The sequence below is a fragment of the Leucoraja erinacea genome, chromosome 20 (assembly GCF_028641065.1).
Source record: "Leucoraja erinacea ecotype New England chromosome 20, Leri_hhj_1, whole genome shotgun sequence".
NCBI lineage: Eukaryota > Metazoa > Chordata > Chondrichthyes > Rajiformes > Rajidae > Leucoraja > Leucoraja erinaceus.
In genome coordinates this window covers 49,611-76,131 of record NC_073396.1, presented here as the reverse complement: position 1 = coordinate 76,131, position 26,521 = coordinate 49,611, and the positions used below count along the sequence as shown (strand labels likewise).

Below are 26,521 nucleotides of genomic sequence, written 5' to 3'. Positions count from 1 at the left end.
ACACAGGTTGAAACACAAGCATCTTTGTTTTCCAGGTCATGATCTTACAAGCAGGTCATTACACGTTCTCACTGCTACAGTTACTGGCAGGCAGTGGGAGAGTTATAATTACTAAGCATATTTAAGAGGGAGTTAGATGTGGCTCTTGTGGTTAAAGGGATCAGGGGGTATGGAGAGAAGGCAGGTACAGGATACTGATTTGGATGATCAACCATGATCATATTGAATGGCGCAGGCTCGAAGGGCCGAATGGCCTACTCCTGCACCTATTTTCTATGTTATGTTTCTAATTGGCTAACATGCAATATCCAATCTACACGAAGCATCCCGCGTGGGGGCGGCTTGGAGTTCCTGAAGTCAGTCTCGAACCAGGGATCGCCAGCTCCACGATGTTAAAGTCCGCAGGCTCCCCTAGTGGGTGTCGAACAGAGGCCGCCAGCTCGTCGATGTTAGGCTCCGCTATAGGATCTATGGGCCAAAGATCCGCTATAAGATCTTTGCTATGGGCCGCAGTGCGGACCTAAGATCCTATAGCGGGTAGGAAACGTGCGGTGCGGACGGATCTTTGAGTGCGGACGGAGACACGAGACGGAAAACCGTCCAGGTCAAAGATCTAACCCCGCCCCCCGAGCAGAGCTGAACCAATCAGACCCCGAGCAGGCGGATCATTGACCCAATCATAAAAAGGAAGTTACAGCCTATAGAAATTGGGTAGAAAATAATCCAATTGGAAGCCGAGAAACCGCGCAGACGCAGTGGGGGCGCGCGGTCAGGAAGGGCCGCGCAGGCGCAGTGGGGGCACGGCGGTCAGGCAGGGCGCAGTGGGGGCGCGGCGGTCAGGAAGGGCCGCGCAGGCGCAGTGAGGGCGCGGCGGTGACTGCGGCAGACGGGTCGGTGGGGAACATGGCGAGCGGCGAGGGCGACAATAAAAGCGCCAACCTGTTGGTGAGTTGTTCCTTCACCGCGGCCGCGCTCTGCTCTCCATCTGCTGTACATCGACGCCTTTGTGATTCGTTCGGAACCGGGCGGGGACCGGCGATCACGCGCGCGTCTCGTTTAAAGCGGTCGCGCGCGACTCCGGCACCAACGATCCTGCTGGAGGAAGCGCGTGAACGCGCGGGAGGGGGGGGGGACGGGAGTGGGGGGGGGGAGCGACGGGGGGGGGGGGGGTGGAGGGCTGGGAGCTCGGGGGGGTCGTGGCGGGGTCGTGTGTCGGGGGGCGATGGGGCCGGGGTGGGGGTTATGAGGGGGGGGGGGGGGGCTGGGCGCCCGGGGCGGGTCGTGGCGGGTCGTGTGTCGGGGTGCGATGGGGCCGGGGCTGGCGGGGCTGTGTTGCAGGAACAGGGCGACTACATCTATGGGTGAATCACGTTGCCGCTGGTGCGTCAGCACCAGGAGCCTCGCCCGGAGCCGCAGCCTCTGTTCTGCAGCCTCCCGTGCTCTGTTTGTAGATGGGATTGAGAGTACTGAGACTTAGAAACGTTTTTTCCGGCATCACATTGCTTGCTGTGTACAAATTATTTGTTCTATATAATCCTCAAGACTGGTTTCTTTTATCTCCCCCCCCCCTCCTCCCTTTGTACATTAGGGTTTATTTTAGCCTTCCACCGACAGCTGTTCGTTCAGCTGTCCAGGTTCTAATCTTGTAGAGTGATACAGCGTGGAAACAGGCCCTTCGGCTCAACTTGCATACACCGGCCTACATGTCCCAGCTGCACTAGTCCCACCTGTATGGGTTTGGTCCATCTCCAAGATGTTTTTTTTGGGTTTTGGTATTTTCCTTGTAATAAAGGTGAAGGATATTGAGTCAGTGTTAGATAGAGCTCTAGGGGCACGTGGAATCAAGGGATATGGGGAGAAGGCAGGCACCGGTTATTGATTGGGGACGATCAGCCATGATCACAATGAATGGCGGTGCTGGCTGGAAGGGCCGAATGGCCTCCTCCTACACCTCTTTTCTATGTTTCTAATGTCATCAGTCCCTCCAATTTGTAGGTACACAAAATTGCTGGAGAAACTCAGCGGGTGCAGCAGCATCTATGTACCTCCAATTTGCTCTCTCTCCCCCACTCCCTTCACCTATCCTGATTCTCCCACACGGGATAATTCACAGTAGCAAAGTCTGAAGAAAGTTCTCGACCTGAAACGTCACCCATTCCTTCTCTCCTGAGATGATGCCTGTCCCGCTGAGTTATTCCAGCTTTTTGTGCCTATATTCAAGTAACATCAATAGGCATATCTGTGGGACATGTAAGAAAACCAGAGCATCCAGTGAAACCTAAAGTCAGTCCAACCAGGTCTTATCTGTGGTTAGATACCACAGATGTTGGCTCGCACATACCTTTCAACACATCAACTGGCTTTTCTCTTGTGTAATTACATAGCTTTCCTTTTAAACATATCCATGCTAGTTTTTTTTTTATGATTTCTTTGAATAACTTTGATATTACATTTTGAAAATACCTGGGTCTTAAATGTTCTTCAAAGGACTGTTTGAATGCAAATAGTCTTTTACTGAAGTACAAACTTATAGTCAGGGATTTGAGAGAATGTACCTAGTTTTAATGGTGCAGTGGATATTTTTGTATGTTCACTTGAATAGTTTTCTTTTACAATTTATCAGATTTAAAAACAAACTACACACCTGAAAAATATGGAACGTTTGCTGCTGTAATGAAATGTCAGATGTGATCCAGCTTGTATAGGTTTTATTAATCATAATCATTTATTGAAGTGGAAATGTAATTACTGAACTAAACTCAAATATTAAATTGAACTGATGCAACAATTTAGTCTGAAGAAGAATCTAAACCTTAAACGTCTGTCCATTCCCACCAGAGCTGTTGCCTGATTCACTGAGTTCCTCTAACATTGTGTTTTGATGGTAGTTGGTAATGAATTCCAGCAGTGGAGGTGCAGACTTTGATCGTTAAAGGATGACAAATCTATGTTTCAAAAAAACAATAAGAGTGTTCTACTGGAAGATAAAGGATAATTTATACCAAATTGGGATATTGTTAAGCAACCTTTTGAGGTAACGCTTGGTACTGCAGACAGTGAAGATGGATATCAAGAATTACAGCAGAGCCATGACAAATGGACCTTAATTCAGATAAGTAAGATGTTGCATTTTGGGAGGAAGATCCAAGACCATCAGTGGATGTTAGCCCTCAGGAATGTCGTGGAGCAAAGGGATTGAGGAGTACAAATACATAGTTTGCCTATAGGCGTCACAGTAGATAGAGTGGTAAAGTAGGTTTTTGGCATGCTGGCCATCAGTCAGGGATTTGAATATAGATGTTGGGACTTTATCGTACAGTTGTGCAAAACATTGGTGAGGCCCCACTTGAAATGAAATGAAATGATTCAATTAATTGTCATTGTCAGTGTACAGTACAGAGACAACGAAATGCACTGGATTTGGAGTATTGTGTTCAGAATTAGCTTGCCCTGTTTAGTTTAGATACAGCATGAAAACAGGCCCTTTGGCACACCGTCCATATTGATCATGTTCACACTAGTCCTGTTTTCACACTTTCTCATCGACATCTGGGGCATATTTACAGAGGCCAATTAACCTCCAAACTCACAATTCTTTGGGATATGGGATACAGGGAGCACTGGGGTCAGGATAGAAATGGGATCTCTGGCACTTTTTCCCTGTGTAGAGGAATCAAGAACTAGAGAAGGTAGACAAAAGTGCTGGAGAAACTCAGCGGGTGCCTGCTGAGTTTCTCCTGCACTTTTGTCTACCTTTGATTTTCCAGCATCTGCAGTTCCTTCATAAACAAGAACTAGAGACCATTGGTTTGAAGTGAGAGGGGGGAAATTTATAGGAACCTGAGGGACAACTTTTTCTGCAGAGAGTGTGGTGGGTTTATGTGCGATGAGCTGTCGGAGGAAGTAGTTGCAGCAAGAACAATAAAGGGGCTGTCCCACTGCGGCGACCTAATCTGCAAGTTTAGAAGAGTTTGCCCTCGACTCAAACTCGCAACATGGTCGGCACGTGGTCCTGGGAGGTCCTATGAGGTCACTGGCAGGGCTCTCACTTAACTTTTTTTCCCTGTTGCCAGCCGGGCAACCTTGGCAGCTTTTTAGGTTGCCAAATGACAGTTTAGGTGGTCATTTAAGACGGTTTGCATGACGCGTGCGATAATGTGCTCGGACGAAGTGCGTAGTTACCAGTCTGAATTATGCTCAATGAAGCATTCGCATGTTATTTCTGCTTCAAATAAAGTCACAAACTAAACATATTCACCAATCAAGACATGATATATCCCACAATGACATGCAGCCAAATTATAAGACAGTATCTCAACTCTTTTTACACATTGCAATTAGTGCAATTTCTATTAGTTCTTTCCACTACCTAACTAAAATGTGGTTGGATTATTCAGCGTCTGATTAACCTGTGTCAATAAATCCTGGACCATGGTAACATATATGCTTAACCATGCACACTACAGATTGATGCAAGCATGTTTTCTGTGAAGGACTGAAAATTACCATGACATGGCCATAGCAAGGGTCGTTATTGCTATTGGTACAGAAACACTCGCTTCCCACATAATTTATCCACAACAAAATATACAGGTTGCAAGAAATTTTCTATAGGCATTTTATGATAATAACTTAAAACTGACTATACCCATCTCACAGGGTTGAATGCGTCGATTAGTACAGGATGGATGGATGGAGGAGAAGTGCAGGATGGATGGGAAGGGGTGTAAGTACAGGATGAATTGGGGGACCAGTGTAGGATGGATGGGGGGGGGGGTGGCAGGAGAATCAATTTGAGGTGGATAGGGTGATCAGCGCAGGATGAATAGATGGGGGGGGGTAGATGGGGAGGGGAGTGCAGGGGATGTCAGTGAGGACTGAATAGAGGCGGGAATGGGGATCAATGCGGGATGTAGAGGTGGGTCCCAGGATAGGGGGTCGTACAAGGGAGAGGGGTGGGATGAGGTAGGGAGGAAGGAAGGTCAGCGCTCGTCTGACAACATCGCCCCGCTACCTTGGCCGTCCCTGTCCATCGCCAAGTGCCGCCGCCAAAGCGGGAGGCTGTTGGGATCTCCTCGCCTCCCCTCCTCTGCCAGCCAGCCAACAGCAGGGTGCGGGGCGGCTCAAAGATCCTATCGCTATAGGATCTTTGGTGCAGCTGCTTCAGAAGGGTCGGAGCGAATGACGGGCCCCACACAACGGCAATAGCGGCTCCATCTCTGCCTCCTCCCGCACCCCGCATGCCGAGGCCTCCCCCTCCTTCCTGGCCTCGGCATGCGGGAGGGTTTGTTTTGAAAGCGCCATTAGCGGATTTGCAAGCAGCGGTCGCTATCAGGGCGGGCGGGGTGCGGGAGGAGGAGATGGAGCCGCTGTATGGGGCCCGTCATTCGCTCCGACCCTTCGTCACACTGTGCCTAGTATCTTTGCCCTGCAATACAGCCGTCGCTGACATGAAACGTCACGTTCTTTTTCTCCAGAGATGCTGCCTGACCCGTGGAGTTACTCCAGTTTTTTGTGCCTATCTTCGGTATAAACCAGTATCTGCAGTGCCAAGCCAGGCAAAATGACTCAGTGTTTAGGTTGCCTGGCGGCACTTGGGGTGGTCAATGGCACCCAGGCAACCGCTAATTAAGAGACCTGACTGGAGTTCTCCATCATGCTCGAGGGAAGTTCCCGCATACTCGCAGCCTCAGCTACGTCGCTGAATCCCAACATCGCGGAGCTGGGGCTGCGGGCGTCCGGCCGCGGGCCGCGCTGGATTTGGAGCGATTTCGCCGGGGTCTGAGCTCCAATCGGCGCCGGACGCCCGCAGCCCCAGCTCGGGAGTCGGCGGGCACAGCGCTCCGGAGCTTACCGCACGGCGACCCGGAAAGGCATTGCCCGCTCCCCACCTCTCCGACCAGCTAGGGGACTAAGAATTAAAGTTTCCCCCTTCACCCCCCCCCCCCCCCCCCCCCCCCCCCCCCCCGTAAAACGCCCTCCAAACTAACTGACTAACATTTAAGCAATGATTTAGCTACAGTAGTACAGACCTGGGTTGACCGTGGGTCGTTTCGGGTCAAGTTTGGTGCCAAACGTGAGCTTTGGTGTGCAGACGACATCCTGGAAAAAATGTCCGGGTTTCGGAGCTTTTCGGTTTCCGGAATTTTGGATAAAAGGTTCTGCACCTGTAATGTGTTGCGTACTCTGTTTCAAGACATTTTTTAATAGAACTGAGAGGATGTGTCATAATCAATGAGGATATGTCAAAAATCTGATGTTTAGTCATTAAGGAGATGTACCTACTCGTGCTTTGTTCATTGTTCTACCTCAGTAGGTTTGAAATGGACCACCACACTTTACAGGTTTTAATTATTTTGCATATTCTTGTTCATGCAATTAATAAAATTAAATACTAGTGAAGATAAATAATTAATTGGTTTTAATTGTTCTGAAAATGTTATACGATATCCAAGATCCATATCCAAATGGTGTAAAATGGAGGCCTGGTCCCCCAACGCAACCCGTTCCCAAATGCAATATTCCACCACTGACCCGTTCCCCCAATGCAACCACGGCTCATTTCCCCTCATCCCCCAGCACTCCCTCCCCCTTCTCTTCACCCTCCCTCTTCTTTCCCCTGTCCTCCTCCCCGCCCCCAATTCCTCCCTCCCTCTCCTTTCCACTACCCTCAGTCACTCCCTCCCTTCATAACTCTCCCCTCCCTACCCCCTCCTATCCCTCACTCCTCGACTCCACTATCCCCCCCCCCACTATCCCTCCTGACCTCCTCTCCCTCTATTCCCCCTCCTCCACCACTCTCCTCACCTACCCCACTTTCACCCTCTCTCTCAATCTCCCGCACCTCCCCAGGATCTTTCCCCTCACCTCCCCTCCCTCACCTCTCCCTTCCCTTCCTTTCCCCTACCCTCAGTCACTCCCTCCCTCCATCCATAAAATGCAGCATCTGCTGCTGCCCTCGGCCCGTCCCTGCCCGCCTGCTGCTGCCCTCGGCCCGTCCTGTCCGACCGCCTGCTGCTGCCCTCGGCCCGTCCCTGCCCGCCCGCTGCTGCCCTCGGCCCGTCCTGCCTGCCTGCTGCTGCCCTCAGCCCGTCCCCGACCGCCTGCCTGCTCGCTGCCGAGGGGGATGTAGTTGGTGTTTGTCATGGTGGGCACCACGAGTTTCGATGAGCTGGTGGAGAAGATCTCTGAGAAGGCGGTGAGGGTGGCAGCGGAGGAGACAGACCCGGGGGGATGGATAGACAGGACCGTCATTGCCGCAGAGGACGGGGGGAGAGGGGTGAGTGATGAGGGAGAGAGAGACAGGACCAGGGCCACCACTGGGCATCCATTGAAACCCCACGGCCTTTGCCGGTGGTGGCGGGGACGATGGGCAAGTTACTGTAAGGGGAGAGAGGAGTTTGTAAGTGAGATGGTATAGGCCACTGCCGGTGGGGCAGGAAGGGGTGTTGCCATCCTGGCCGTGGCATTGACTGACAGGAGAAGAGACCAATCTGCGTGGCGCTGACGGACGGAATCTGCGCACGCGCGTTTTTAAAGATTTTTAAACCGCGATAACTTTTATCGATGCCACCGATCGGAACTAAGCTTGTTGCACTCGCAGCACAGGAGAATGGTGAGGAACCTGCCGACAAATCGTAGTACTATCGTGTACCGATATTGCACAAATAGAAACCTGCAGAAACCGGAAGAGCACAAGATCAGAGTTTTAGTTATCTATAGATAGATAGATAGATACATTATGTGTATAAGTGTGTGGCTGTTTATGTGGTCAGTAGGTTCCAATGGGTTTATATATCTTGTTATACTGTTTATCAGCAGCTCTGTGAATGATTGTCCAAAGGTTGATGTCTGCATATACATGGCATCAGATATATTGAATGCAGTTCTACAGGCAACCGGTATCCTCCAGTATATCACCCGTATGTCCTTGGTTAATATTGCATATTTGACATTGATCCTGATGGTTTCTAGTTAATAATATCTAATTTGACATGCCTACGTTCAGCTCATTCTTTGCTAAAAATCGCTTGAGTTCATTTAATACCCCAATTGCTAACAAGCCACTATGCATGGTGACTGGCGAATGAAGAGAACTGGCTTCATTCACAGTCCAATCTGTAATTTGGATGTTCAGTGTTTGATGCCCAATTGAATAAACATGGAATCTTAAAAGGTAGCTGAAATACTTATCAAAATTGTGCAGCAGATTAGTCATGTTTCTACTGTGTCAACAATTATTTTCTGAGGATTTTCATTTTGCAACATGTTTTGAGATGATGAGCAAGTATTTTAAGATGTTGCACACATTATTTTAATATTAGCTAGAATGTTACCAAATCACTTTCTTTTACTGCTTATTTACCCCTTATTGCCAACAATGAGAAACTATCTGCAAATTTGTTTACAATTTTATAGGCTGCAGAAACTGCCCGGCTTGAAGAACACTTGGAGGGTTGGGGAGAAGTCATGCTTGCTGCTGATCGTGTGTTACGCTGGGAGAAGCCCTGGTTTCCTGCTGTAATGATACTTGCTGTGTCAATTGTGTTTTTGTAAGTATTAAAGAATCTAGAAACTTATGGTGCAAAAGGAGGATCTTTAGTCTGTCATGTCTATGGTCCATTTAGAACCACTTGAGCAAATCCTTCTTCCATAGTTCGTCTAAAGTTGTCAGTTACGGCAGTTATTGTACTCATCCAACCAGTTTTTAATGCTTACTTTCTGCCTCCACCATCATTTCAGACGAGTTCAAAACCCTTGCTGCTCTGAATGAAAAATGTTTCCTCGTTACAAAGCAATCCAATCGCACAATTACTTTCTATCTGTATCCGTTGGTTATAGTAAACCAAGATACAAGATATTTTATTATGTCATTTGAACCTAAGTTCAAACGAGATTACGTTTCTGCAGTCGTACAAACAAGAAAAAAAAAACCAAGACACAATTAACACAATTTACATAAACACCCATCACAGTGAATCTCCAAACACCTCCTCACTGTGATGGAAGGCAAAGTCTTGTCTCTCCCCTGTTCCTTATTCTTCTCCCGATGTTGGAGCCCCCAGCGGGCGACGGCAAGTCCCGCGGCTGTTTAAGGCCACGCCGGGCGATGCAAGGCCCCGCTCCGGGTCTTGTTTTTGGAGCCCCCTGCGGGCGACGGCAAGTCCCGCGGCCTTTTAAGACCGCGCCGGGCGATGCAAGGCCCACTCCGGGTCGCCCTCAGCCCCGCAACTCGGGCGGGAGAAGTTACCGTTGCGGGAGTGCCGAAAAGCGGTCTCCCACCAGGGACCCGCCCACCTGGCCTGCGGCTGGCGCCTCCGAGCTCCGGAGCCGGGTCGCAGCCGCGCCTCACCACAGCTCGCCACGCTCCGAAGCAGCGCAGACGGAGGCAGAGAAGGGGAATACGACAAAAAAGTTGCATTCCCCCGCAGGGAGAGACAGCAAACCCCGTTTCAACCCCCCCCCCCCCCAAAAACACAAACTAAAAACCAAAAACTAGACTAACCAAAACGAAAAAAAACAACACAAAAAAACAAAAAACAAACGGGACTGCATGTGAGCCGCTGCTGCCAGGGCAGCGCCGCCACTTCCGGATTGGTAACTTGCCCACACCAGCCAACATGTCTTAGCTATACTATTCCCACCTGCCCCCCATTTGGTCCATATCCCTCCAAACCTGTCCTATCCATGTACCTGTCCAACTGTTTCTTAAACATTGGGATAGTACCTGCCTCAAATTCCTCCTCTGGCAGCTTGTTCCATACACCCATGTGTGAAAAGGTTACCCCTCACATTCCTATTAAATCTTTTCCCCTTCACTTTAAACCTATGTCGTCCGGTCCTCGATTCACCTACTCTGGGTAAGAGATTCTGCATCTACCCGATCTATTCCTTTCATTATTTTATACACCCCTATAAGATCACCCCGCATCCTCCTGTGCTGCAAGGAATAGAGTTCCAGCCTACTCAACCTCTCCCTATAGCTCAGACCCTCTAGTCCTGGCAGCATCCTCGTAAATCTTTCCAGCTTGTACCCTTTCCAGCTTGACAACATCTTTCCTATAGCATGGTGCCCAGAACTGAACACAATACTCTAAATGTGGCCTCACCAATGTCATATACGTGCAACATGATCTCCCAACCTCTATACTCAATACTCTGACTGATGAAGGCCAATGTGCCAAAAGCCTTTTTGACCACCTTCAAGGAACCATGCACTCCTAGATTCCTCTGCTCTACAAATTTTCCTCAGCCCACTTAGCCAATCGATCCAGATCATGCTGCAATTTTTCACAACCCGCTTCACTATCTGCAAAACCACCCACTTTTGCATCAGCAAACTTGCTAATCTTGCCATGTACATTCTCATCCAAATCATTGATATGGGTTTTATGCAATGAGAAAAAGGTAATTAATTTTGCATGGAAGAATCTGGGTAAGAGTGATCACAATTTATTAATGTATATGCACAACTTGGAAAACTATAAAATTATGAGGGGTGGGGGTAGCTGTGGTTGATTGAAGGGAAATGCATTTTGGAGCGCTTTTAATGCACAGAAGGGTCGTCAAGGGTATGGGGCACAGAACTGGGCATAATTTAGCATTATGGATAAGAACTGGTAACAGAAAGCAGAGAATAGAAAAAAACGCATTATTTTCAGGATGGCAGTTGGCTTGCTGCAGGGAGCTTTTTCTAATCCCATTAACAATTCTGCTCGGGTGGCCAGCTGTCATATTTTCAATTTTACTGATGCAACTAAACTTTATGGAATTGATTGCAGAGGTGGATGTGGAGAGGCTTCGAGGGATTATGGGCATGCTGAGTATGTGGCTGAGAACGTGGCAGATAAAATAGAAAAATAAATTAATGAGGCCATATTCTTAACTAAATTGGTGTTAAGTTCAATGAGAGATTTGTAGTGTTGGTACTTAAAAGGACCTAGAAGATTTTATACACAAGTTACTGAAGATCAGGTGATTTAGAAAAGTGATTGTTATGGTAGCCTTTGAGGTACAGCAGGCAGTGAAGAAAGCTAATGGCATGTTGGCCTTCATAACGAGAGGAGTTGAGTATAGGAGCAAAGAGATCCTACTGCAGTTGTACAGGGCCCTGGTGAGACCACACCTGGATATTGTGTGCAGTTTTGGTCTCCTAATTTGAGGAAGGACATTCTTGCTATTGAGGGAGTGCAGCGTAGGTTAATTCCTGGGATGGCGGGCCTGTCATATGATGAAAGAATGTAGCGACTGGGCTTGTATTCACTGGAATTTAGACGGATGAGGGGATGAGAGCCGAATGGTCGACTCCTGCACGTATTGTCTATGTATCTATGTCTCAAAATGTACATGCAGGTTCAATCCTGACCCTAGGTGTTGTATACAAGTTCACCTTGAGACTTGGAGGAACTTCCTCCATGTTCTCTGATTTCCTCCTGACAAGTTTGTTTCTTAAAAAGCAGATAGCAACAAAAACTGTTAAAGGTAAACCGTGGCAATCTTTAATTGATTCATCAGACGGGTGGCGAGATTACAATGAGCATAAATGTTGCTCAGTGCTTCTCGGGCTCCCATTCTCAGAACAAAGGACTGTTAGCTCAATTATACATTTGTCTGATCAGTAAAACACTCCTACCAAGTCTGAATGTGGCATGACTGAAATATTCTGCAACCTTTTAGAATATAAGAAAAGCTGGGTCCAAATCAAGCTCATCCAATAACAAGTTATTACTTATCTTTGGAGCATCAGCTAATTTTTTCAATCTTGGCTTCTCTATGGCCTTGAAAAGAAGCACATGTTATTACTGCAGGCTGCCATCTTAATGTCTTTATTGAAAAGACAACTTGTCCTCCATATTGTGTTCCATATAATTTACAATGTCATTCAGACTTGGCACCAAGCCATTCTTTTGTTCTACTAGTCCATGCTTTTGTAGAAGAACAACTTCATTTTAGATTTGGCTATTAGCCCTTTCATTCCCTCCTTTTTATCAAACGTGATAACATTCACAGTCCTCGGTAGGTACACAAAATGGTCGCAAGTATTAGAGCAATGATCAGCAGAATGATAGAGCCATAATGTGTCACAGTACCCCAAAGTCCACCAAACCAAAGGTATGGCTACCAGTTCAATAGTACCCCAAAGTCCATCAAACCAATGGTGTGGCAACCAGTTCTCACTCTCTTCATTGACAACTATCCTAATGAAGCTTGTTTAGGGTCGATGGATCAGGTGCCACCTATAGGCGGTGTAATCCTTTCAGTCGATATTGGGGTTGTGCCATAAAGTTCGCACCTGTCCGAGGGTGTTGCCAGTCTCTACGTAGATTGTTGCGCAGGTGAGGTGCTCCCCCCCCCTCTCGTCCTGTGGTTGGGTTCATCACCTTGATCTAGATGCTAGCGTATCCGTGGGTTTGCACAGCATCTCTTCCCAGTAGGTTTGGGTGGCCTGCTTTCACATCATCACGTAGAAGCAGCTGCTGGACTGGAAACCAAAGACAAAGCCAGCGTAGATTGCAGTCTGTGTTGACGTAGAAGGTGCCACTGAAGTTGATGGTGTTGAACTCCGCAAATCCGACAGTAAGGCCAGGGTCAGAGTTGGTGGACTGCAGTAACTCCCTGCCCTTGTTGCGCACTACCCAGTTAGGAACGATCTGCATTGTCCCCTTTGGAACATTCCCCAGGTCAGTCTCAGTGATGGCGCTGTTCTCGGGGCACACGTCATAGATATCTGGGATGTTGTTGTCAAAGTCATCCTTGCAGTTGTTTCCTCTGCTGTCACCATCGGCATCGATCTGGTCGGGGTTGGGAACAAAACAGCAATTGTCCTTCTCATCAGAAACGCCATAATTGCCATCCTCATCAATGTCCTGGTTGTCATCACACTGATTACCCACCAGATCTGAGATTGTCTTCCTGGATAGAGTTAGGCATAATCTCTTTCAAGAGGTCCATCGGTTTGTTTAGCTTCTCTCTTTCTAGACCCTTGGTCATACGATAGAGCTCAAAATGCTTCAAGATTGTTGATCAAATGTGGTTTGTCTTTCCGAAGTTGTGACCAAAGGCCTTGCACGTCCTCCTGATCTGTAAAGATGTTCTTTCTTCTGTATGGATCAGCTTTACATGGTGCTGCAGGTAGCAATCAATCACAAACGCCTTAGGTGGGGGCAAGGTCTTTCACGCACCTCTTCATGCTGCTCTTTTATGTGTTTCTTAAGTCCGTCAACTCCTCTAACAGCACAGCAACCCTTATACTGACATCGATACACGGTGGGGAAATCTTCCCTTTCCAAATTTGACTTTGGTTTCCGGCCACGTTTTTGTCCAGATTGTTTCTTCACATCCTTAATGTTGCACTTCTTAACTGGTAACTTACTCTTCTTCCAATATTGTTGAAAAGACTCATCTGAAGAGCCATTCTTAACTTTTATTTCTCTGTCATCTTCACTTGATAAATATCTTTCAGAAAGATCACTGGACTCTAATCCATCCACATCATTTCTTATAGAACAAGTTGTTTCATTGCAGTTAACTTTTTTTTTCTCACATTTAATGGTTGAGTTGCATCTTGTACCTGAACGTTTTGCCAAGAGCAGTCTGTATATTCAGGATCTGTGCGCAAGAACATATCCTTCTTCAATGGGGATTCCCAGTTGTCCACATCCACCGACCGCAGTGGCTCCACTGTATGTAAAGGGCTGAATGTCTGCTAACACTGGGACGGGTTGATGCTTTGCAACATTATCACCCTCACCATTTTCAGTAACTGTTCTATTCCGAGATGAAAGGATTATTGAATCATCCAGAACTTCCTCCATTGAGTCCTTATTTCTACTGGATGGCACTGTCCCTCATTCAAAACAACGCTGCGACTTGAATGCATGTCCAGGATGTAACTGTGGCCGCCTGTTATCAGAGTTTTGAACAGTCCTTCCAATTGCTAGGATTCTGTCTGATTCACCTCTACGCCATTGCAGACATTGGACTTTGTCTCTGAAACTGGTGTGCTATAATGCTCAGAACTATGTTCTCCACAATAACCTTTTGTTTGCTCTACCTATTTTAGGTGAGCCTGGCTTGATTACATTTATTCATGTTAATCCCTTGTGTTTTGCTGACATTGAAAAAGGGTGCAAGATTCTTTACTCATCATTTAGCTGTTGAATAACTATTAACTGGGTTCCTACTTAATTAATGTTTCTATACTTAGCTGACGATTCAATTTCAATAGGTTTGTTTTTATCTGTATTCTGGGTCAAGGGATGAACCATCGACATAGGAACATTTAAATTGTGAGCCTTCTAGAACCGCTTCTCACATTGGTCACAAGCAAATTTAACTTCTGTCTTGTGCTTGGTCATATGGTATTTCAAGGATGCTCTTTGCCTGCACTGGAATCCACAAACTTCACACTGCAAAGGTTTTGCTCCAGTATGGCGCATTTGGTGAACTGACAGTTGTTTTCGCTGTTTGAAAGTCTGTCCACATTCATCACAAATGTAATTTATTTTCAATTTCAAAATGTAGTTGTTCTTTCTCCCAAGTTGTCCCTCAGCGTGTGAAACCAGCATTCTTCTTCCTTCTCCATCAATGCCAACTGGCTGTCTGATCCATCCCAACTCAGCTCCTCACTTTGATCCTGGCTGGGCTTTGCCTCAATCCAGTTCTGTAACTGAGTTGCACTCCAAAATCAAGACTTTTCAACTCCACAACCTGATTGCTCTCCTTCAGCTGCTGTGTGATGGAAGCAAGATGGTCATTTTCAGACTGGGTGTTGGTGAGCACATTTCTCATCTGTTTCTGCTCGGTCTGTAGCTCCAGGATAAGCTGCCACCTGGGTACTTCAAGAACCTGTGGTAATGGATCCATCTTGGTCAGTGTAAAAAACATAAGGACAGTTGTCAGCCTTATTCAGGACGTCTTGGTGCAGGGGTGTTTCCCCAAGTCCAGCCCTCCTGGGCCAAACTCAGTATAAAAAGTAGGGTCAATAGCCCCATTGTCCTTTCTTGGTTCTCCTCCATTTATAGTCAATTGTATCAGATGTCTTCAACGGGAGTAATCTTCAATCTTCACGGCGGTTGGTGTCGTAGTAGCACCTGGTACAGTCCCCTCCAACATAGTTCCAATTTTGTTCGATCCCAGTAGTATGGACTGTGTCTGTGTTCAACTGGCAGTGGCTTCTGCGTTTTCAACCCCTGTCAATGCAAGACTGACAAGGTTGTGCTTAATTGCTGTGCATATGTAATTAATTCATTGCTGTGGCCCTGTAGGTCATAACTAACTTCCACGCTCTTTAGTGTCCTATTCATTCCCTCCACTAATCCAGAATTCTACTGGTGATGGGGGATGTGTGATCACTCTTTAACTACCTATAAGGCATACCCTTTAAAAATAGATAATTATATTTAAAAAAACAATTTAAAAATATTCCCAATTGTTGCAATCTATCTCCCCAAATTTACAATTTCAAATTAACAGATTTTGTTCCGAGATAAAGGCATCTCCAATCTCTAGGGAAAAAAACAAAGTTAAGAGAAAACAAAGAATACACAATTAATTTTCATAGATTGCAAGCTCATTCAATGACATCCTATTTCATCTGACGGACCATTTCATCAAAAGGGGTATATATATGAATATATAAATATAGCCTGGGACTGGATGTCAAGTATCCCGATAGGCTTTGGGTAAAATTAAAAAGACATAGCAAATTCCTGAACACAGTAGGAAAATGAAGCTGCCAGTATCTTGGTAGCCATAGCCTTGAAAAGAACACTGAGTCTCTAGTTAATTACTTTGTCGTTATTACATTAGTGACAAAACCTCTTTAGTCTGCCGTGCCCAATCCTTTAATCATTTCCAAAACACAAGCCATTCCTTTACTCATTTCCAATACACAAGCCAATCATTTACACAAGTGGTCTTACCTTCGCTATCTGCTTCTAAGGGTCTTGTCTGGAACCAGGCCCACCTCAGACTGAGGGACCTTAGTTTTTAGCGGGAGCTTCTTCGGGAGGCAAGCTCAAAGGAAGCTGTTCGGTTTGGAAGGGTTGAGGGTGAGGGACCAGGGGTACAAAATTACGGGAGGACCATGGTTGACAACCAAACTTACAAAGCCTGTTGTTGAACTCAATGATTCAATAATACCTTATTGTCACTGACGTACAGCGAATACAAGCTAGTAAAATCATATAGCAGACCTCACCTAGGCATTGAACAAGTGTTGCCATGTTTTGGCTCTGACAAAGTTACAAAAGATCACCAAACACTCCTATCTGCTGTGCCGCTGCATGTGGCGGCAGCCTTCACCCTGGTCCTCCTTCGTTCTCAGTGCCAATTCTCCTTCATTCTTCAACTTTACTCGACTGGCATCTTTCCTCGTTCTCTGGCCTGCCATGCTCTTGGTGATTTCTCTCGGGTCCCGCCCTCTGGCGGCATATGTCGCGTCGTGGTCTGCAGTGGATGAGCCTGGCCTACTGGAGGGCATGCCGGAAACACTGGAATCCTGACGTCATGGAGGCAGGTTCACAAGTTAGAGGAGCAGAAATAGGCCATTCAGCCCATTATGGTCTACTCTGCAATTCAATCGTACTGGTCCATCTATCCCCCTCAACTACATTCTCCTACCTTTTCCCCATAACCCTTGACACCTGTTCTGATGAAGAATTTGTCAATCTCCGCCTTAAAAATATACATTGACTTGGCCTCAACAGCCTTCTGTGGCAATGAATTCCACAAATTCACCGCCCTCTAACTAAAAAAAATTGGCCTCGTCTTTCTAAAGGTACATCCTTTTATTCTGAGGCCATGGCCTCTGGTCCTAGACTCTCCCACGAGTGGAACCATCCTCTCCACATCCACTCTATCCAGGCCTTTCACTATTTGGTAAGTTTCCATGAGATCCCCCCTCATTCTTCTAAACTCCAGTGAAAACCGGCCCAGTGCCATCAAACACTCATCACATGGGATTCCTGGGATCATCCTTGTAAGCCCCCTCTGGCCCCAATACTGCCCAAATGCAGTCTGACCTGTAACTTATTCAGCCTCGGCATTACAGCCCTGATTTTATATTGTAGTCCTGTCAAAGGAAATGCCTTGCTCCACTCTTGAACAGTGGAGTATAATTTGTAAATTTCCAGTCCTCTGAGACCATTCCTGACGTAGTGATTCTTTAAAGATCACTACTAATGCCTCCACAAACTCTAAAGTCACCACTTTCAGAACCCTGGGTTGCAGGTGACTAATGGGGTTGTCCCACTGTATGATCTAATTCAAGAGTTCTCCCGCGTTTCCCCGATTCGAACTTGGAGAATTACGGTCATAGCCGCTCATAGGTACTCGGGGCTCTCGTGGACATTTTTCAACATGTTGAAAAATCTTCACGAGTCTTCCCGAGCTTACAGCGTTTCCTGAGTACCTGCCATTAGCGTTACCAGCTGCTAAGAGACGTCCCGAGCTCCGACGTACCCGCTACGTACATTCTAGGTGCTTACCATGAGTTTGATTTTTTTTTTAAACTCGGGAGAGCTCTTGAATGATCTCGTACAGTGGGGCAGCCCCTTTATTCACCTTTAGACCTTTCAGCTACTTGTGCATCTTCTCCTTACTAATAACCACTCCACTGCCTGACTCTCTTGAGTTTCAGCACGTTGCTGGTGTCTTCCACTGTGATGCAGAAAATGTAATCAATTCATCAGCTATTTCTTTATTCCCCACTATCACTTCGCCAGCAAACTTTTCCAGTGTTATAATGTCCACTCTTGCCTCTTTTTTACTCTTTGTATATCTGGAAAAACATTTACTAACCTTTTTTGTATTATTGGCTGACTTACTTTCAAATTTAATATTTGAATATTGACTTCTCTAACCAAGTAATCCTTGCTCTTCCTCTCTCTCCATCCCTCCTCCTTCCCAGCTCTCTGACCACTTACTGTCTCCGACTACATTTTATCTGTTTGTTTGATTGTTACCTTCTCCCAACTAACAATGATCTATTCTACATTTTCCTTCATCTCCATTCTCTTTGCCCTGTTTTCATACCTTACACTTACTTATCTATGCACTTCCTTATCTATGTACCTCCCTCTCCCCTGACATCAGTCTGAAGATGGGTCTCGACCCAAAACGTCACCCATTCCTTTTCTCCAGAGATGCTGCATGTCCTGCTGAGTTACTCCAGCATTTTGTGTCGATCTTTCATATTTCATCTTTTCTTCCTGTATTACCTTTTTAGTTACTTTCTGTTGGGTTTTTTTTTAAGCTGTCCAGTTCTCTGGCTTCCCATTCATGTTTGCAACGTTATATGCCTTCTCTTTTAGTTTTATGCTGTCTTTGACTTTCCTTGTCAGCCACGGTGTCCTCATTCTGTCCTTAGAATCTTTCTTCCCCTTTGGAATGAAAAGATTCTGTCTTTGGAATTATTCCCAGAAATTCCTGCCATTGCTGTTCCACTGTTATTCCTGCTAGGATCCATTTCCAATCAACTTTAGCCAGCTCTTTCCTGATGTTTCTGTAATCACCTTTGCTTAACAGTAATACTGACACATCCGATTTCATCTTCTACCACTCGAATTGCAGGTTGAATTATATCATATTATGGTCACTGCTTCCTAGTGGTTCCTTTTCTTTAAGCTTCCTAATCAAATTCATTACACAATGTCAAATCCAGAATTGTCTTTTCCCAGGTCGGCTCATCTACAAGCTGCTCTAAGAAACCATCTCCTCGGCACTCTACATATTTCCCCGGCTAGGGTTCAGTGCCACCCTTATTTTCCCAGTCTACCAGCATATTGAAATCCCCCATTACCACTGTAGCATTGCCTTTCCTACATGCCGATTGTATATCCTGATATAATTTATACCCTATATCTTTGCTACAGTTCGTGGGCCTTGAAGCAAATCCCATCAGGATCTTTTTACCCTTGCTGCTTCTTAGCTCTTACATCTTCTGATCCTATGTCACCCCTTGCTCAGGACTGAATTTTATTCCTACCCCACCCCCTTTGCCCACCTGTCTATCTTTTTGATAGGATGTGTAACCTTGAAGATTCAGCTCCCAGCTCTGATCCTCTTTCAGCCACATCTCCGTAATGCCCACAATGTTGTACCTACCAATTTCTAACTGCGCTCAAGCTCATACACATTGTTCCGTATAGAAACAGAAAATAGGTGCAGGAATAGACCATTCAACCTTTCGAACCAGCAACGCCATTCAATATCAAGGCTGATCATCCAAAATCAGTACCCCTTTCTGTCTTTTTCCCCATATCCCTTGATTCCATTAGCCCTAAGAGCTAAACATTGAAAACATTCAGTGAATTGGCCTCCACTGCCTTCTGTGGCAGAGAATTCCTCAGATTCACAACTCTGCATTCAAATATAACAGGTTCCAATGTGGTAGTCAACACTGAATTGGATAAATTGTTTGGTGAAGAAAAAGGTTGCAATCTTTGGGTGAACTTTGGGTGAACTTGAGGCTGGGGACTTGACATTGTGCCTTCCCCCACAGTGGTATCCATTGTGGGGGGGTGATTTTCTGTCTCTACGTAATCCTGTTAGGCTTTGTCCAAGATGGCTGCCGTGAAGGGAGAGTGGACGCTGGCGCGCTTTGGCTGCCGCTGCTCTCTCTTCACATTGTGTTTTTGATTTTCTGTTTTTGGACTGAATTCTGTTTTTAGTTTGTGTCTCTGTGATGTCTTTATTGTTTATTTTACTCCGATTATATGTTTATATTCCTGTTAATCTATGTAAGGTGTCCTTGAGATGTCTGAAAGGCGCCCAACAAATAAAATTTATTATTATTATTATTAATCTAACGTCAGGTGGGAGTGGTGGAACTTGAAATCCTCCTGAAGGAGATGGACTTAATGGTGCCCCCCTGTGTATCTATGATCTATTATCTATGATAAATATTCTATATCAGCATGTGAACTGAAGAATGGGTAGGTCGTGGAGAAACTCCAGGAAATTGCTCCAGTTTCTAAAGTAATCAAGAAGGTTATAGGAGGTGATAGTAAATCCATGCTTTTGCTATTTTATTTCCTATCTAATTCTTCACAAACTCTGCTGGAATCTTAAAGCCACAGAATTCAGTGTTGTATAATTTATCATGATTATTACATCCACACTTTGACCAATTTCTTCTTTCTCCCAGCCTTAAACAAAACTGCATTGGTTAATTTGTGAAATTATTTTTTCCTTCAGACTGATCTACTGGCTGGATCCTTCTGTGCTGACTGGTATTTCGTGTGCTATTATGATGATCTGTTTGGCAGATTACCTTGTTCCAACCATTGCTTTTAGAATGTTTGGTTCCAATAAATGGTGAGAATCTTGTTTAAAACTTCAATCAAACTGTACATGGCTGAATTATCATCCTATCTCAAGATGTATGTAATTTATTATCACAATATAACACTGCACTTGGTTAGATATATGTAAGCAGAGCAAATTACTTTTATAACTGTATAGGGAAATGTATCTGAAGCCTAATATTAAAATGTTTGAGAGACCCTAGTTCAGAATGACTTAATAAGAGGGTTCTCCATTAATGTTGGCCATTGTAAAAATATTTATCGTTATTTTTATTGTGATATTTGTAACAAGCTATCCTTTAATGTAAACTTCCATAAAATGGAACAGACATGTATCTACCTGAATTCATTTTCTGCTTTTGTATCATAGAGTCAGAGAGACACAGTGTGGAAACAGGCCCTTCGGCCCAACATGCCAACACGTCCCAGCTATACTAGTCCCATTTGCCCGCATTTGGTCCATATCCCTCTATACCTGTCCTATCTATGTGCCTGTCTAACTGTTTCTTAGACTTTTGGACAGTCCCTGCCTCGATCATCTCCTCTGGCAGCTTCTTCCATACACCCACCACCCATTGTGTGAAAAAATTACTCCTCGGATTCCTGTTTTATCTTTTCACCTTAAGCCTATGTCTTCTGGTCCTCGATTCACCTACTCTGGGCAAGAGACTCTGTGTATGCACCTGATCTATTCCTCTCATGATTTTTACACCTGTATAAGATCACCCCTCGTCCTCCTGCGCTCCAAGGAATAGAGTCCCAGCCTACTCAACATCTCCCTCTAGCTCAGACCCTCTAGTCCTGGCAACATTCTCGTAAATCTCTGTACTTCCAGCTTAACAACATGTTTCCTATGGCATGGTGCCCAGAACTGAACACAATACTATAAATGCGGCCTCACCAACGTTTTATACAACTGTAACATGATCTCCCAACTTCTATACTCAATACTCTGACTGATGAAGGCCAATGTGCCAGAAACCTTTTTGACCACCCGATCTACCTGCGACTCGACCTTCAAGGAACAATGCACTTGCACTTCAAGATCCATCTGCTGGACAACACTCCCCAGAGCCCTACCATTCACAGTGTAGGTCCTGCCCATGTTAAACGTCCACAAACCTGGTGGGGCTGTGTTCAATGTGTTAAATGTTCAAGTTGTCACATCAATACTTCTATAGTTTTGATCATGTTAATTTTGCAATTAAAAGGACTGCGGAGCAGCAACAGCGATTCCATGAAATCTGCAGTAACCTCGTTAAGACCCAGCGTAGGATTGTGGGCTGGTGGCGGCGCCTTTTTGCTCTCAAAGAGGAAAAACCAAAAATGGTACGTTCATAATCTTACAAAAAATCTTTGCCTAGAATGGATTACAGTTGTGAAATTTGCAGTTAATTCCATTGTTTAATATACCTTCGTTTCACGGAAGATCGTAGCTCAATACTGCATCATCAATTATTTGAGATCTGTAAATGTTTAAAATAGCATACATTTATAAAACTTGTAGGAATATGGAATTGTTGGGGTAGGATTTGAACTGATTGCCCTTTTTGGTCTACTTGAAGTCACTTCTGCTTATTTAATTGTAAGCATGTTTCATTTACCTTTATATTCATTTCCATTTGCCTTGGCAGACAGCATTTAGAATTTACTCGTTGCCTCCCTATATTAATTTTGCAGGATTTAAGTTTTTCCTGGATTGATAAGCAATGATGGCACTGTTCATTATTTTAACTTCTCCCAGTCTCTGCATTTCGTCAGAGCCATTGATTTGCCATGGATATTCTGCCTGTTTTCCAACATTTTGTAACAAAATTCCAGGAATTATAGTGAAGACATTTCACCTTAACATAATTAGTGTAATCCAATTGATTCTCTTCCATCTAGTATTTCATGACTGTGGTTAGCGTTCTCTCTGTGGTGGCTTGGATTGGACAACAGGTTCATAACCTTTTTCTCACCTACTTGATTGGTAAGTCATCCTGAGTTTATACTCTAATCTATTCTGGAATTGGCGAGATGAAGAGGCAGGTACTTGACATATGAAACATAGTGGTATTTGGACATTTTCCTGTCCAAAACTATAGCAAAAGTTGAATGTGTGGTGTCTCGCAGCAGCATTATACATTTTGCCACAATGCAGTGCTAACTGTCCTTGGTATCTGACTAAATGTGTAATGTTAATCAGCAATTTGTGCCTGGATCAAGATCCTTTTGTAAAATTTGTCATAAACATCAATCTACCTATGTTGAGAACAATCGAGAAAGCGGTTTTCACAAATGTTTGGATGGTGTTCTGCTGAACTGTAAGGGTTTTGCCCGGATGATCAGGTTTCCTTCTATATATCGAAGATAGACACAAAAATCTGGAGTAACTCAGCGGGACAGGCAGCATCTCTGGAGAGAAGGAATGGGTGACGTTTAGGGTCGAGACCCTTCTTCAGACTGGTTAGGGAACCAGGTGAAGAAGGGTCGAGCATGGGAACAAGCCCACTGAATCCACACTGACAATCGATCACCCGTTCACACTAGTTCTATGTTATCTCACTTTCACATCCACTCCATACACACCAAAGATACTATAGCGAGCAAGATAGTCCACTCCTGCTAAATCCAATGGGCTGACATGGAGTACGCAACGGAGTTGAACATCGGCCTTTTCAGTAACCCGACCCGACTTTGTATATTCCTTTCACAGTGTAATCAGCATTGCGGGGGAACAGTTTATGTGTGTGATATAGGGTTAGATTCATAATTCTGTTCATTCATAATTCTGTTAAATTTTGTTAAAGATTAATATGTTAACAAATTATGATTCTGTTAATTGTCTTTTTAATGTTTTTTTTAACATTTCTTTTTAAATGGCTTATGTGCTGTGTTTGATTTGATTTTCGTATTACACTTGCACTCTGTAATTCATCTAATCATACTGTTCACAACTGCGGTATTTGGAAAAATAATAGCAATATGAAGATTCCAGTTGCTCTACTCTTGGAATGTTCCTTAATGTTCCTTTAATGATTTTTTGTGTCTATGAAATTGTTTTTCAACAATAAAATGGGTCTGGTCTTCCCAATAACCAGAGAGTGGAATGAGATCTGCTGTAATGGTGGGGTTATCTAAATGAAGAATTTAACAAAATAAAAATTGTTTTGAGCTAGATTAAAAAATGATGTATAACTTAAGGATGGTTTTATTCAGCGAGCATACAACTGATTGGATTGTGTAGGAAAGAACACACATACACACACATATATGAATGTGATATAGATGTATATAATCATATAACACACAGATATATATTTCTCCAGATTTTTATATATAATGATAAACTTTATTTTGGACTCAAGGCCCAGACATGGGACAACATTACATAAAAATACATTGCAAACCTCCCCACAACTTTACCCTGGCGTCCCAGCCATGCTGATTCGGGCCAGACTTCACACACGCTGTGGAAGGAACATAGGCATCTTTTTGCTTTTTATTGTGAGGCAGAAAGAAAATGAGGAGAAGATTTTTACCAAAGATCTTTGATTTTTACGAGGATGTTTCCGTAACCGGCTTCAGTCTCCGCACTAGTATCTTTTCTCCGCTATGGGATCTTTGGTGCGGAGACGGAAGCTGGTTACGGAAATGGGGCTGAAGTTTAACAGTGTCTCTGCCCATGACCGTACTACGTCTTTTTCATCGAGGGGACTATCTTGCTCGCTATAGGATCTTTGATACACACTAGGGCCAATTCACCTACAAACCCACACTTCCTTGGGGTGTGGGGAAAAAAACAGGATCGCCTGGAGGAAACCCATATGGTCACAGGGACAACGTCCAAACTCCAGACAGACAGCACACAAGGTCAGGTTCGAACCCAGGTCTCTGGCGCTGTGAGGCAGCAGCTATACCCACTGTGTCACTGCTGCCATAATGATGGGATTGCTTTAAGACCGGATATAATTAATGTTTCGATTGCCCTAATTCATTAGAATTTTAAGAATAAATCAAAGGTAGATTTATATTTGGGCCTTTTTGATTTGATGCATGTTGGATATGTAAGGAGAATCAGTTTTGTTACTGTTGAGGATCATTGAACTTTTGTCATGTATTTCAACTCTACCCTCGATGCTATTTGTTTTGATATCCTTGCCGTATCCCTTTTTCTTTCTCCCTTGTTCAGTTGGAGCTTCATTCATTGGCGTATGATTAACCTGCAAAGATTTGTAAGATCAAATTAGTGAGAAAAATGTAGTTCACACAGTTTTAAAAAGTTCAAACTGCACTTGTGAATCTTTTTGGGATTGGATCTCTGGCTTTCATTCTACAACTCTAATATTAAAGTTCACATTTTATTACGCAACTAGTAAAATTGCTGCTTTTTTTTTTGCTTCAGCCCTGTAATGTAATGAAAATGCTCATTGTCTCCGAATTAAAGTTTTTTAGTTCCTTTCCTCTTCCAGTGAGTTTCATACTATTGCTGCCTGGTCTGAATCGGCACCGACTAATCACAAAATATGTGGGAATGGCCAAGCGAGAAATTAATAAGCTACTGAAGCAAAAGGAGAAGAAAAATGAATAATGAAGAGTGGAATTGTTGCAGTTAAATGTGATTTAACTACTGGTGGCCATTGGAGCTTGCATTCTTTTTAAATCAAAGTATTAAGCTCTGAGTATGTGCTCTGCTATGATGTCTGGCTGGGAGGGGTAAGAGAGAGCAATGTGTGTCTGTGGTAAATGAGCATGATATAAATTAGGTTTGCTTCTCATCGTTCAAGTAAGTTAATTTTTCAAATCAAGAATTGCTATTTAGTTTCAGAAATCTGTCCTTCATTGATATGTTGTGTTTTTGTAGGGTTTTTTTTTAAACAATGATTGCACTGGAAGTTTAATTATAAACTGTTGTGTGGAGCCATTGAATAGTTTCAGTACAATGGTCTGCGTTACTGATTCTTTAGTGCTTGCATGTAAATGAAAACTAGTTGCCAGCATAAAATATATCCATATGACCACTTTAATTCTGTTTTAATTTGCATGTAAATAGGATTGTCATTCACTCTGTATAAATGTTTTGTGTATATTTGTGGCAAAAGTAGATTTAGTCATTTTAAAATTGTAAACTCTTGAAGCTTCGCACTAAATAAAACCCTGACCAGGTTATTTACATTTGAATTAAATACTACTTATTTAATTTGACTCGGTGTTTCTACTTTGAAAGAAATTACCCAAAGTTCGAGAAATTCTGTTTGTCTTCGGGTAATTTTAGGGAAATGAAATAATTTCGGGAAATCCAGCCCACAGGATGATTTGGGGGGAAAAATATTTGCGACCATCCGCATCTGCGCAACTGGGGAGGCCGGTGATGCGGTAGGGACGCAAAATGGCGCCGTCACCCCGCGCGTGCGCAGTGGGCCCGGGTGGAATCAGATCACCACCATTTTCACCACATACATCGCCTCAATGCGGTGGGACGACAGGTGGCGCAATGGGCTAAGTGTTCGGCTGGCGACTGGAAGGTAGCCGGTTCGAATCCCGCTTGGAGTGCATACTGTCGTCGTGTCCTTGGGGCAAGACACTTCACCCACCTTTGCCTGTGTGTAAATGTAATGTAATTATGTGAAGCACTTAGGGGTCAATGCAAGTTGACTAAAAATGTGCTATATAAATAAGATTATTATTATAATGCCTCGCCTGGATGAGTGGGGCCATGGAATATTGCGTTGTGAGAGGGGTAGTTTTTTTTATCATGGGTGTCAAGCTTCTCCGAGCCCGAGGTGTCTGCCCGCCCGGTCCATCACTTCCATCCACGGCGTTGGAGCCTCGCCACCAGTCAGCCTGGCGTCCAGGGAGCGGGTCTGTCGGTAGAGGGGAGACCGTTCTCCCGTTGCCGGGCGGGAGCGGGAACGACTGACTCTGAACCCAGTCCTGGCAACGGCCGTGACCAGGCGAAAATTTCAGGAAATGCCATCAAATTTCAGGAAATTTGGGATTCTATTTCAAGAAAAAATGTTAAGGTGTGGAAGCACTGATTTGACTTTCATTTATATGCCTATATCTAATCTCGAAATGCATAAAGCAATTTCAGTGGATACATTGAAAAAAGGTGCACTTGCATTTTCTCAGAAAAATCTGATTCAGTTTGGGCGATTTATCCACATCATCATTTTAGGATTAAGCTGCTTCTTGACTAACACTGTCTTCAACGGACCTCCATTAACTGC

General features: G+C 44.6%; 1 protein-coding gene across 2 annotated transcripts; it reads left to right on the top strand.

Annotated features, from left to right (window-relative positions):
• Positions 1-818: 818 nt before the first annotated feature.
• Positions 819-25,491, top strand: arl6ip1 (ADP-ribosylation factor-like 6 interacting protein 1). Of its 2 annotated transcripts, none has more exons than XM_055650934.1 (6): positions 819-945; positions 8,419-8,552; positions 20,200-20,319; positions 21,521-21,638; positions 22,197-22,281; positions 24,764-25,491. In XM_055650934.1, exons 1-6 carry the CDS (start codon positions 904-906, stop codon positions 24,880-24,882), a joined length of 618 nt encoding a protein of 205 aa, XP_055506909.1. In that variant the 5' UTR covers positions 819-903; the 3' UTR covers positions 24,883-25,491. The 2 variants fall into 2 exon arrangements, with proteins under 2 accessions (XP_055506909.1, XP_055506910.1); XM_055650935.1 differs by having other exon boundaries at positions 24,747-24,863.
• Positions 25,492-26,521: the final 1,030 nt, after the last annotated feature.

Excerpts from the sequence above, each read along its gene's own strand:
- arl6ip1 (XM_055650934.1), top strand. The coding sequence starts at position 904 with ATGGCGAGCGGCGAGGGCGACAATAAAAGCGCCAACCTGTTG. Across the intron at positions 20,320-21,520 it reads ATGTTTGGTTCCAATAAATG|GACTGCGGAGCAGCAACAGC; the intron begins GTGAGAATCTTG and ends TGCAATTAAAAG. Across the intron at positions 22,282-24,763 it reads TTTTCTCACCTACTTGATTG|TGAGTTTCATACTATTGCTG; the intron begins GTAAGTCATCCT and ends TTCCTCTTCCAG.